The 12,974-nt window shown below is 51.8% G+C and overlaps 4 protein-coding genes across 4 annotated transcripts; 1 reads left to right on the top strand and 3 right to left on the bottom strand.

The window, feature by feature from the left end:
* Nucleotides 1-666: 666 nt before the first annotated feature.
* N7520_009010 (putative THO complex component (Rlr1)) lies at nt 667-7,736 on the bottom strand (the record flags this gene model as incomplete). Its single annotated transcript, XM_057142944.1, has 2 exons — nt 667-2,887; nt 2,941-7,736. The coding sequence occupies 2 exons, from the start codon at nt 7,734-7,736 to the stop codon at nt 667-669; spliced, it is 7,017 nt and encodes a 2,338-aa protein (XP_056992232.1).
* A 750-nt stretch (nt 7,737-8,486) lies between these two features.
* N7520_009011 (putative nucleoside-diphosphate-sugar epimerase) lies at nt 8,487-9,627 on the bottom strand (the record flags this gene model as incomplete). The annotated part of the gene is made up of 3 exons (XM_057142945.1): nt 8,487-9,280; nt 9,352-9,557; nt 9,608-9,627. The coding sequence occupies 3 exons, from the start codon at nt 9,625-9,627 to the stop codon at nt 8,487-8,489; spliced, it is 1,020 nt and encodes a 339-aa protein (XP_056992233.1).
* A 472-nt stretch (nt 9,628-10,099) lies between these two features.
* N7520_009012 (GFA family protein) lies at nt 10,100-10,495 on the top strand (the record flags this gene model as incomplete). The annotated part of the gene is made up of 1 exon (XM_057142946.1): nt 10,100-10,495. The coding sequence occupies one exon, from the start codon at nt 10,100-10,102 to the stop codon at nt 10,493-10,495; it is 396 nt and encodes a 131-aa protein (XP_056992234.1).
* A 261-nt stretch (nt 10,496-10,756) lies between these two features.
* N7520_009013 (retromer subunit VPS17) lies at nt 10,757-12,614 on the bottom strand (the record flags this gene model as incomplete). Its single annotated transcript, XM_057142947.1, has 3 exons — nt 10,757-11,619; nt 11,670-12,123; nt 12,198-12,614. The coding sequence occupies 3 exons, from the start codon at nt 12,612-12,614 to the stop codon at nt 10,757-10,759; spliced, it is 1,734 nt and encodes a 577-aa protein (XP_056992235.1).
* Nucleotides 12,615-12,974: the final 360 nt, after the last annotated feature.

A 12,974-nucleotide genomic window follows, 5' to 3' on the forward strand; every position in this document is an offset into this window, starting at 1 on the left:
ATGAAATGATATAAATCCTAGTGTTGACGCTTTGAGGCTCATGGTGCTGTAATCGATGAAGATATTTAATAGTTTGCCTTTAATTGGCTTACTTGTAATGTCGTAATCTGTCACATTATCAAACGAACACCCATATGAGCGCATCTGCATGCAAATTCAGTGTGTCGATAAGGTGTCACATGTGCAATATTCCTATCTAGATCCAATGTCTCACTTATCGAGGTGTTCCACATGGGTAGCCGTCTCAAACTATTCAAATCTTATGATATCAAGTTTCTAGATATCCCCATTGCACAAAATAGAATCCTTGGAACTGGTACGTATTTTGTTGCATTTTAAAGCAGAGTAGGTGTAGATACCCGCCGAGAGAAGAAAGTCAAGGGATGATTTAGGAATTTCGTTGCCTAGGTACGACCCGACTACATTGAAAGATTGGGTAGAATCATATTGATTATCGGAAAATATCTTCATTTGATTTTGATATTGGGTCACATAGAAAAAAAGTACAGAGTGGATGTGGTTCCTAAACACCGGCCAAGATGCAACTTGTAGAGCAAGAGTAAAGAGAAAACGAGCAAAGGAGAAAAAAGGGGAATCGTAGAAAAGAGCTATTGTAGAACCTGCAAGTATCACATCGCCTTTCATGTGAACTTCACTAGATGACACTCACTGTCCACGACGGGGACGCTTATTGTCATTCCCTGAGCGTGGGCCACGCTGACCTCCATCAGCACCACCCGCATTTGCATTCTCGTCAGGATTCCGACGCTTGCGATGGCTTGAACCGGTGCCACTCTCCCGGCGGTCACGGTCCCGGCCGCGGTCACCTCGGCGCTCTCGTTCCCGATCACGATTCTCAGATCGATTACCGCGGTCTCCGCCAGAGCCCCAGCGACGTTGATTATCATCCACAGGTAACGGAGGCGGGGGAGGTGGAGGCGGCGGTGGCGGTGGTGCGCCCATTGCCGAAGAAGGACGAACACGGCCCTCATTTTCGTTGTTGGCGTTGGCGTTGGCACTAGATGTAGGGGCAGGGCCAGTCTCTGATGGGCCATCATCCCGCTCACGGCGGTCTCGACGTCGGGCCTCTTCGCGTGAGCTAGGATTGCGACGCATGGACTCGCGAGATTCGGTATGACGGTCACGCTCACGGTCCTTCTCTTCTCGACCAGTACCAGTACCAGCATCAGCATCATTGCGTCGGTTGCGGTCACGGTCACGGCGTTCTTCACGGCGGCTGTTACCACTGTTTGTTGAATCTTCACCGCGACGATCGCGACCTTCACGGTGACTCTCACGATCACGATCACGTCCCGAACGGCGAGCTTCAGTCGCAGGGGCGTCATCAATCAGGTCACCACCTCGGCCACCGCCGCCGCGGGAGATATTGTCATCCCCAGATGCAGCTGGGCCAGTGGGAGGACGGTTCGAAGTCTGAGGAGACGGGTTTGTTACATTCGATTGTCTGTTCGAGCCACGGGCACGAGCAGGTGGGGTAGCAGCCGGGATATCAGCCGGGGCAGTAGACTGCTGCTGCTGCGCAAGCATGCTACTGATGCCAGCAAATCGTTTGTCGCCTCGTCCGCGGTCGTTGCCAGACCCGCGAGGGCCAGATTGTCCACCGATCCCGCTACGAGGACCCGAGGGGGGTGTCATAGCTGAATTGAGTGCCGGTTGGGGAGGCCCTGCGAAAAGATTAAGTCGATCAGGGTGAATTCCGGCAACCTCGCCTCGGTCAGAAGATGGTGGTTGTGTGACAGGAGTCTGAGGATGGCCTGTACGACCGCCTTGTCGGCCAGGGCCTGTCGGCGGTTGGTTGTCGGGGATAGGCATTTTAGCATTACTGGAGGTTTGAGGAGGCTGTGCACCAGAGGCATTGCGGCCACCTCGTCTGCCACGACTCGGTCCAGAAGGAATATCATTCGGAGGTTGCAATCGACCGTGGTCCATATCGGGACCGGCTGTCTGGTCTCTTGATTCACCAGCAATACGATCGCTGCGTGGCCCTCGTGGAAGATCGTCATGGCGGGGAGGAGGAGGTTGCTGGTTAAAGCTTCCAGAGCGACGATCATTGGGGAATCGCTCAGGCCGGTTGGGCAGGTCGGTTCGTGGAGGTGACGGACCGCGTGGTGGATAGGGCCGTCGGTCATCCTTGTCTGATCGAGCTGGCTCGCCACGACGGGGACCGTTGGCAGGCCGGTCGGGGTAATCTGGCATGAGCTCAGGACGAACAGGTGGTTCGGGGCCATGGAATGAATCGGACGAACGCATGCGTCCTTGGCGATCCATGGGCCATTCTGACTCTCGCGGCAAACGACCGTCGCGGTACGGTGGGCCTCGGGGATCGTCTGGTGGGGGTCTCATTGGGAACTCGCGATCACGATCTGAGGGACGTCCGTGGCCTCTGAGATCTCCTGGCCCGTCGAACGAACGGGCCGGCTCGGGGCCATGACGAGTACGTGGATTGAAGTCAGAATGTCTGTCTTGTCGACCGTCGGCGGGTTCAGGACGTGCGGGCAATCTGACATCGGTAAGCCGCGGACGATGGGCTTGCTGGCGTGGATTGATGCGCTCGGGCTCTGGGCGTTTCGGAGCATCCGCCATGCGTCCTGAATCTGGAGCTCGAGAGCTTGGCCGAGGCCGGGATGGTGGTTCCTGGCCGCGTTTGTCCGACGATGAATGATCAATCGCAGTCGAATCCCCGCTTATATCCATGGCTCCAGAGCTGGTGGTTGAGTCATGAGTACTCTCAGCTTTGAATGCCTCTTCGCGTTTCCGCGTGATATCGGCCCGACTAATCGAAGCAGACTCCGCCATCTTCGCATCCTCAATCTCGCCATCCTCAACCTCAGTCTTACCAGATGGATCTTGCTTTAGATCAGTTGAACTAGTGTTTGCGTCAGTTGCTGGGCCGTGGGTCGGATTAATGGCATGACTTACTCTTGGGCCATTGGCTGGAATTCAGGAGCCGAGGCATTCAGATGAGTTGGGGTAGAGGATTGTGACGGGCCTCCAGGCGGCTGAGAACCAGACTTCGGTTGTCCAGGATCACCCGGCTGGGTCTTCACAAGGTTAAATTCCTGTGGGAGCATCCACTTCTTCTCCCGTCGATTGAGATCACCAATCAGTGAGGCGGCAGGGATCTTGACATCATCTCTTTCGTCGTTCTTGCTCAGGGTGTTCACGCAATTCAACATGTCGCGGCCAATCCAGTTGACAGCCGGGAAATGGAGGACAACAGCCTTGAGAACGCTAATCGCATTGCGAATGTGCATGTATTCCCCTCCATTGAGACAAGTCTTTAGCGCGTTGGAAAACAGACGATGCCACTTGTACAACAAACGTCGGAAGTCCTCAAACTCCAAGAACATTGTGGGAACGCCTTCGGGATCCACGTTTTTGGCAAAGCCAGGAAGGTCCCGCTTGGCACCGAATGCCTCCTTCTCGTATACAGCCTTGTCGGCGTGCCAACGACCCAGATCACGCAGTATCTCGTTCAGGAATCGTCCCAGGTTGTCGGCCTCATTTGAAGTACAGAGGAAGATGAGCGCTGTCAAACGTTGTTCACGGAAAAGCTGGTCAATCAGACCGACAGTTCGGAAATTGGGAGTCCCAGAGCCGTGAAGGAACTTCAGCATTTTGAAAGAGAAGAAGGCGTCAAGTGGCGACAGGAGCAAGCGGGGAATAAAGCATTGCTCTAGAAGAGCGACGTTCAGTGCATCATGCTTCAAACGCATACCAGCGAACCAGCGGTCTTTCTCTTTCTGCAGTCTTCTCCTAGTCTGATCATACGCCTTCAGATGTTTCTTGTTCTCGTCAAGTATCCGATCTTGAAGTTGGGTGATCTGCTTCTTTTCTTGCTCCTTTCGCCTTGTGCCAGCCATGCTGATATCAGAGCGATCATTGTTGATCATCACCACTCGGCGCTTCAGTCGATCAATCTCATCCTCGTAAGATCTTCCAGGGATATGGACGTCGTAGAGAGAAAGTTGCCAGAAAGTTGCGTAGAAATGCGGTCCCACAATTTCCCATGTCTCGGCAGGCATGACAGACTTGACATTTTCGATCAAATCTTGCATCACAGGGTTTGCAGACAACGGGCCCGGGGCAACCGAGAGAGACGTATCTTTGTCAACATCCATGCCAGATTCCGCAGAAGCTTCATCTGATGTAGCTGCCGCCTCTCCGTCATCGACATTGTCCATCTTCACGTCTTCAGTAGAATCTTTAATGGAAGGCTCCGCCTCCTGTTTCGAGTGTTCGAAATCAGCAATCTTCTTGGAGACACTGACCCGTCGAATCCAAAAGGCAATTTCGGGTTGAATGCCGAACTCTTTGACAAGCGAGGCGAGGTCGGGAACAAACGAGTCAAACTCATCTATCGACAAGTTGCTGCGCAGAAGATCCAGGTACTGTGTAAGGATACGATGGATCTCGTCGAAAATATTTCCAAGTAACTTGAGCTCGGATGATGTTTCTTTGTATACACATGTGAGACGTTCCTGGGCGATTGCGACCAAGAGTTGGCCGGCAAGGCGGGTATGGGTCAATGAATGAATCAGACGCTTGGAGGTAGTCTTCGATTCGTGCCGCTTATCGAGCAGCTGCAGAATTGTCTGCGATTGGAGTAGTTCACCACCTGCCATAGCTTGGATTTGGTTGTCATTGAAGTTGGTGTCGGAGATGATACCAGCCATCGAACTGATCAACTGTTCCAGAACAATGAGGTCCGTGGAGTTGTTTTGGCGCAGCTGCTCCACGACATACTGAAGAAGCGGGCTCGGTTCCATTACTGAATATCGCTTATAGGTTCGGCCAGCAAAGGTAGCCAGGGCATTCAGCCAGCGGCTCGTGAGCAAACCACCATCTTGAACACGACTTCTTCCCTTTTGACCAAGAGAGTTGATCAGTGACCAGGTCAGGATGTCGTAGCCCAGATTGGTGAAATAACGAGCGCACTCGACCACAACCTCAATAAGGTTCTCATAGGACTCAATCTGGCTAATGGCCACATTAATGACAATGCCCGGGTTGGCATAGGCGATCTTGGCAAGTGCACGGGCCATAGGCTTGACGTTAGTTTTGCTCAATCGTTTGAGAACGTCCTTGGTCTCAGCCCTTGCTTGATCAAAGGCAGATTTGATATCAGGCAGTCTGGACGTCTGGCCTGAATACCACTCGGCGTACATATTGTACCGAACATCGCGGGGGAAGAGACTGATGAGATCAAACACCTCGTTCACGACGCCAGGGTTCTGCTTGGTCAAACTGACAGAAGGCAGCAGGAGGCGCTTGCACAGGTCTCGCCAGCGAGTTTTGTTCTCTTCTGAGCTATCAGTTTTCAGACTGTGTCTACCGATGCGAGCGAACTTCGCCAACAAGGCTGTATCTTGTCCAATCTTGTGGCCGGATATATTAAGGAATGAGGAACAAAGAGCAAACACGTCGTCAACTGATTGACAGATTGGAATATTATCTGCCCAGTCATCCCAGTAAAAGCGGTAGTCGGTGCCATCGGCGGTATCTGCCTCATCTAACTGAGCCCATCGGAGAGTTCGTCGTGGTGGAGGTTTCACAAGTCGAAGGTTGCCCTTGGCAACACCGGACTGGTCGGTGCTCAAAATCTGTTGTGATCCAGGGAAATCGTCCGAAGTTTTCATAGGACGAAGAGGAGCGTAGACCTTGCTGATGCTATGGTGGAGAATGCGATGGATGAATTTTGGAAGTTCGGTGAAGCCGTCCATCAGCCATGGAAATTTGCTCATGATGAATAGGGCCTCGGGAATGGCGCCAATGGCCAAAAGACTCTTCAAGAGTAATATTTTTTGGTCCGATGGCTCTGGAAGGTCGGTTTCAGTTTTGGTGGATTGCTTGTCGTCTTGATCCTTAGACGGGGTGGCCACTCGCGTTTCCGAGTCACGAATACGGGGTGGGGGAAGTGTGTCGTCTGATAAAGCGCCAGCCATCATGAGAGCATTGACTCCACCTCCAGGTCGTGCGGCTTTCTCCCGCTCCGCCTTCTCCGCCATTTTCTCTGTCTGTAGGGCACCCATAGATTCATCGGGTCTCCAGAGATGAGCATATAGATCGCGAAGCGAGATGAATCCTACTTTGATCAGCAGCGCAGCCAGAAAGATGAGATTGTTAGGCAAGACATCGAGCTTCGTCCGAGCTGTAGAAGAGTAGAATCGCAGCTTAAATCCAAGAAGGGAGGCAGCGACTCGATTACCCTTCGGCGGTAGTGTTCCCGTCTCCTGGATCCAGGCCTTTGTTGCTTCTTCCTCTTCAGGGAGGCAGTTGACGTCCAGAAGTATCGTCTCTTTCTCCTCCTCAGTAAGCGGCTTGCGACCAAGCTCAAAGAAAGCTTGGATTCCGACCTGGCGCACGCGATCCCAAAAGGCTCGATCACGCTGCTCGTTCGCTCGCAAGGTTTCAATCCGCTCTTCTTCAGTGGTGACCCACCCAGACGATCCGGGGAGAGCCCAAGTCGGTAGTCCCGAGGCACGTTGGCTTCCTTCCACTGAGTAAAGTGGGTCCTCTTTTGGCCACCAGGAACTGGCGCGGAGCAACTTGACAAAGAAGCGGTACTGTTTGACAAGAACGGCAGCAAAGACATCCAAAGTCACATCCAGAACTCGACCGACATCCATATCAAAGGCTCCGATCATAGCCTTCACCCTTTCGAAGGTATCTTCAACCACTTCGCTGGATGGGGGCTCATTTTCGCTTGTTGTAAAAAGCTCAGTGAGAAGCTTCGAATAACCCTCAGACTCTTCACGCAGGAGGTTGTAGTTCGACTGTCGGTAAAGCAAGTTGGTCTGCTTGCGAATACCCATGCGCGCAAAGGTCTCGCGAACCAATCCCAAGGACTGCAACAGTGGTGTTTCAAGCTGAAGGCGCATGAGATCTGGAGATATTGAGGTCGCGAAAACGAGAGGCTTGAGGGCAGGGTTAGAGGTGTCGGCATCTGTAACGATAGAAAGTGTGTCGAGGAATAGAGAGCTCGAGTCAAACTGAGACGATTCGTAGCCCTCGGCTTCCATGTCCACATCCTGCGATGCAGCTTTCTCTCCGATGATAGTCCTGACTGTGGAACCGGCTTCCAACGGGGAGAGGCGGCCGTAAATCGCAGATCGGATAAGCTCCTGGTAGATCGATGCTAGGGTCGACAAATCCTGCTGCGTTCGCGCCGCGATTCCTTCGTCCACCACTTTTTGCTTCCCTCCTGAAGACCACTCTTGGACAGCGCTATCTGTGACGTACTCGTAATCGTAGGGAGGAGGCGGGCCGGTGGGGCGGCTGACGGTGGCCTCGGAGCCCGATCGGGATGTAGGTCGTGGTTGTGACTGCAAAATGGGGGTATTGGGAGCAGGCGATGGCGTGTGCTGAGAGCCTGTAGGCTCGCCATTGGCCTGTGGAGTCTCTAAGGTATCCTTGGGTTGAGCTGGCGGGGGAGGAGACATTGCGCTGGGCTCCCTCTGTTGCGAATTCGAAAAATTCTGACTGTCGTAGGACTGGCGGTGGGAATTGTTTCGACCACCAGGTCCACGGTTAGATTGTCGTCGAGACCGGTCGCGCCCGTCTTGCTGGTCCCGGAATGGACTCGACTGATTCTGTCCTGCCATGTTGAGCGCACCGGGTCGATGAGGTGAGGGACGCGGGCCTTCGTTATTGGGAGAGTCACTTGACCAAGTTCTTTCACTGCGCTTTCTCTTGCCTCCCTGCCCAGGTGCCATGGTGAGTGGATGGCAGGGTTAGACGCAGAGGGCAGAGGCGGTCGGTTGAGATGTCGAGAGGTTGCAGCTCATTAGGTAGAATCTTTAAGAGCGTCACAGAATGATCAGCAATTGAGGGAGAAAAAGGATAGCAGGGAGATGTAGAAAAGTAATTAGAATATCATACCGGTAAAAAGTCTGATCTAGGAGCTGTTAGATGGGGTGCGCGACGCGGAGGGCGATGAAGATGAAAGTCGATAAAGCTCGGAGCAAAGAAGGAGTGGATTCCATGCCTGAGGTGTCCATATTTACTTGGAGCATTCACTGCACAGAACATTGATGTTGGACTCTCCTACAAAGGAAGTCTTTTTACTTTAATAATTATATATATAAAGTTTCTATGAATACACAGGAAGCCCCGTCGAACTGACTATTTTCAAAAACAGGCAATAACCTTGATTAACTAATATTCATCACTTAAACACCCTGGCCTACGGAAATCATGTTCATATTATATACTTCCATAACCAACACGTGCACATCAATCTTATCAGTCAAAATCAAGATTCAGGCAACACTGAAACCTTCCATAGCCCTGGAGATAGTGAGATCATAGATCATTCATAGGATACTTCGCATAGGATACTTCGTTACCCAGGTAATTGCATGTGCTAATTAGGTACATAAACACACCGAGTTTTGATTGCTCAGAAGCCTTAACATTCTCAAATTTTATCACTAATAATAGTGCTCGTATCATATTAAAGACCCTCACAGTCCAAGTTCTTTGGCTTCAACTGTAACAATCTCCGGAATCAAGTCAATCAGCTTCGGCTGCTTGGGCTCCCACCCAAACAGCTTTCTCGCCCGAATAGCATGACCACGAGAATTCGAACCCCAAGCATAAACACCCCACTGCAAGATCTCCGTAGTCTGTTCACCATCCACAGAGTCAACCTCAGGAGATTGAATATACTTCAGATCAAAAGCAGCCTTCGCCACCGCCCGCTGGATATCACCCCAGACAAACGACCCATTCTCAGCGAAGTAATATCCCTCTTCATTCCAGGTAGCCTTACCGCCACCCTCTGAAGCCGCATCGCCCAGAGCGAGGTAGACATTGCTCAAATCCTGAATATGGACCTGGTGCCAAACGTTCTCACCCTTGCCCACCAAGAATCCCTTTCCGCGCTTGAGAACAGCTGCGCTTAGCATGTAAGCTTGGAGACTCTTTGTGTTTACGGGACCGCGGCCTTGGCCATAGATTGTTGGTGGGCAGACGACTGCGGTGTGGACGCTGGGGTTTTCCTTGCCGATGTTGATGATGATTGTGTCCACGTTGCGGTGAAATGCGTCTTCGGGGAGATTGACGAGCTCGCTGACACCTTCCCAGTCATTGTATTCCTTGGGACGCTCGATACCATATGTCTTTGCACGCTGGTCTTCTACTGTTAGGATACCTGTTCCGGACGTGTGGATTATCCAGAGTGGATGTTCGGGGGTGTGGTGCTTGGCGCCTTTGGCAATTGCCTCAGCAGCAGCGACATGGTCGCAATCGGCGAAGTCTATAGTAAAGTCAATGACCTATGAAACTAATAACCTATAAAACTAAGCCACGTTGTAAAATGAGACTCACGGAAAAGAATGTCAGCCTTCTTAACCTCTTCCTCGATGATATCAGAGGAGTCCAGATCCCCGTGAACAACACGGATCTTGGGGTACTTGCTGGACAGCACAGCGGCCTTCTCCTTGCTTCGGACCAAGGCCGAAAGCTCCCAGTCGGGGTGAGCGTTGCTGATGGCGTAGAGGCCATCACCGCCAATGTAGCCGGTGGTACCAGTACTAGATTTGATCAGATAAAAAGCTAGGGCTCCCGAGTTGGATTGACCTACATGAAGACCTGAGGAGCCATGTTGTGTGCTAATGTGGTATTTGTAGATAGGAGGATGTGAAATTCAACTAGGATGTAGAAGAAGAGAAGAACCAAATGGTAAACTGAATAGAGAATTCGATTGTAACCCGATGCTTTGAAATCAACTTAGTACTCTGAATATAGAAACTTGGGTCCGAGCCGGATCTTAAGACCGGGCAGAAGTGGGCAAAAGTGGGCGAAAGTGGGGGTATACCATGAAGGTATATCCAATAAAAGGTTTAAAGGAATGTTCATGCTGATAAATCATGCGGGTACTTGTCTGACTCTACATGTACATACTGACCTCCATTTAGCTCCAACGTTAGCTACTTGAGCTTCGGTACTTAGTATATAACATCAGCTTGACCCCGCATGATGTCAACCTCAACCCCGCCCAACAAGTAAACCCCGTCGGGACATTCATGAGAATTTAAATACACCATAACCTACTTGCATGCCCCACTTTTCAAAAATGATATCAGGAAGCTGTGCATGCCGTTACATTCGTTACACAGCCAATGTCGCCCCAGCAGGAGTGGTGAATTGCCACTGTACAACATGCCGCAAACAAGCTGGTGCACCCTACCAAGCTTTCGTGCATTTCCCCATTAGCTCTTTCAAATGGGAAGTCGAACCTACAAAATGGCAATCAAGTGAAATCGCTTTCCGAACATTCTGTCCTCACTGTGGCTCGAACTTGAGCATGTCTTACGATTCGGACCCGAACGAGATAGCGATAGTCGCAGGGACGCTTGATGACGGAACCATTGTGCCGCCGCCGTCTAAACATATATTTCTCAAGGACAAGGCACCGTGGTATGAACTTCCGGAAGATGGAGCTGCAAGATATCAAGGATGGACCGGATAGGTTGGAGGACATGGCCTGCTAGAGTTTGGGATGTATTGGCTGGATATGAAGTGAACGAGGTACATGATCATAGATACGTTTGAAAGTTTGACAGGAAAAATTGAGATTGGGAAGAGTTTGGAGTATCTGATAATCATAAATTTAGGTCGAAGACCTGTCAGGAAAGACATAATAGGAGACTCAAGTTATAAAATGGCAAAGGGGAATCACGAAGTCGTGTTCAGGCTACATGTACAGAATCAACGTAACTGGGAAACCTGATCAGAATGTGCTGGTGGCCAGCCGGCTGGCGGCGTTACGAGCATCCAGTCGATCATCGTCGTCCTCTGCAATGGAACCGACCTTGCTCGTAGAACGCACACGTCCCTGACTGGACTCAGTGTTTTCGTCCCCTTCCTCCTCGCCGGTAGGAGCCGTGAAACTACCGCTCATACTACGACCGGCGCCATCAATGCGGCGGGGAACACCGCTCCAGGCATCACCCTTAGGACCCTGGCTGGAGGAAATGTTAGGTCTGCGTTGTGCGGGGTGTGATTCACGACCCAACCGACTCAAACCGCCGGACGAATCAATGGCTCGGACATCGGGTCGAACACTTTCAAGAGTTGCCAAGGTCCGGCGCTCTGCTTCGATCTGGCGCAAAGTGTATTCTCGCAGGCTAAACAAAAGATCATTGGTGGTGCGGTCGAACCAGCGGCGCTTTTCTTGGAGCAGATTTCCAGTGACGCGCTGGGTGCGCTTAGTCAAGTATTCCTCGTGGTTCTGTGCCTCCTCGAGAGCATTGATTGCTTCATCAACCTTATCCGGACGCACTGATGAGCTGACCTTCAATCGGTCTGCGGCGGCGCGCTTGCTCTGGGCAGTCTGTCTAGCCTGGAGAAGTTCGCGTAGCAAAATGTGACGGTTGGTCAGGGTCTCCTTCACAATGAAAGCGTCTTGGGAGTGGTAGCTCAAAGGCTCCCCGAGAGTCGTGGCCTCCGCAGTGGCCTGCACGGCATGGAAGTCACCCACGGTCTGAATAACCTTGCCCAGCTTACGGTAAGCAGCGGCTAAACCAGGATGCGTCTCTTGCACGCTCATTTGACCAATTTTCACTCCAAAATCGGATTCGGCCAAACCAACACCTAGGATTGTTAGCTTGCGCCCAAAATGAAGAATAGAGTCAATAGCATACCGCGACGGCCCTTCACAACTCGGTCTACCTTATGGCTGGTGTCCATTGAAGCCAAGTAAAACATCTTCACGATTGGACGAGCGGATTGGAGCTCAGGGGTATCATCTGGTGGAGGCGCAAACTGCTTCAACATCTTACGGCGCACGCCAGTAGCCGGTTGCTTCATCCGAACCACAGGACTGTAGCCAAAATCGCTCTCCACGAACAGCACGACCTCGTCATCCTGAATAAGGATATCATTGCTCAGAACGGTGTTGAGCCATCTTTGCATTGACGCCTTAACTCGAGATTCATCCTCGTCAGTACCTGCTCCGGCTGGGGTTACTGGTGGTGGCACAGCGGGGACTAGAGCTTCCGGGTTGGCTGAGATCAAGTGGTCTGCAAGTTTACCGAACTCAGCGTGCGTACGGCGCACATCACGGTACTGGGTGGTGCGGAACTTGGGAATATTGGTCTGTAAAGAACAATGAACGACAATTAGACCTCCAGCTATGTTTAGTGCATCTGTGTATTTGAGAGTCGACCTACGTGGACATCGAAGCGGAGAATAGGATCTTTCTTGCCTGTCCGCTCCAGGCTAGTAATCTTGGCTTGAATCTTATATGTCGGCGCCGGAGCGTGGGAGTTTTGACGCAGTCCCAGTCCAGTCTGATGACGTGTGGGGAGGGCCTGATGCTGCTGAGAGCTCTCTAAGGGAGGTTGGCCCTCGGCATAGTCCGGGTCCCCCAATTGAGGACTCTGAAGTTGCGCCGAAAGGTCTGGAGATTGTGGTACTCCTACTTGGCTTCCGTCTGTATCCTCCGAATATCGCTCCTGGCCAGGTAAAGGAGACGACGGGACGTCGCTGTTGTTGGAAGCGGGGAATGTGTTGCGGTCAGCGCGCGGAGAGCCCCAGGGCGAGGGGCCGACAGGGTCGGGATCGGTAGAGACAGCCGAGTAGTCCATCTTGGTTGTAAAAGGATGTAAGGAGTGCCTTCAAAGGGATTGAAGGGGCGGGAGCTGCTAGTGGGTAGGCGTCAGTATTAATGGCTGGGGATCCCCCCACAGTGATCCGGCTAGCTTCAAGTAACTTACCTTTGACAGCTTAAGTAGACGAGCAGTTGCACGTGCAAAAGTTCATGACAATTGAAAACGATAATGAAAACAAAGCAAAGATGGGCGAGTCAGTGACCAGAGTTTGTACAATGGAGGCCGAGGAAAGAAAGAGGTTGGAGCGAGTTACGTATGGACGATCGGGAACGCCAAGCCCGCCTTTAGCTCCGTCGTTTTTCCCTTTAGCTTCATCCAACCATTGGCCATTTCCAC

This window comes from Penicillium odoratum (genome assembly GCF_028828045.1).
Source record: "Penicillium odoratum strain IBT 22623 chromosome Unknown utg000006l_segment0_segment0, whole genome shotgun sequence".
Classification (NCBI taxonomy): Eukaryota; Fungi; Ascomycota; class Eurotiomycetes; order Eurotiales; family Aspergillaceae; genus Penicillium; species Penicillium odoratum.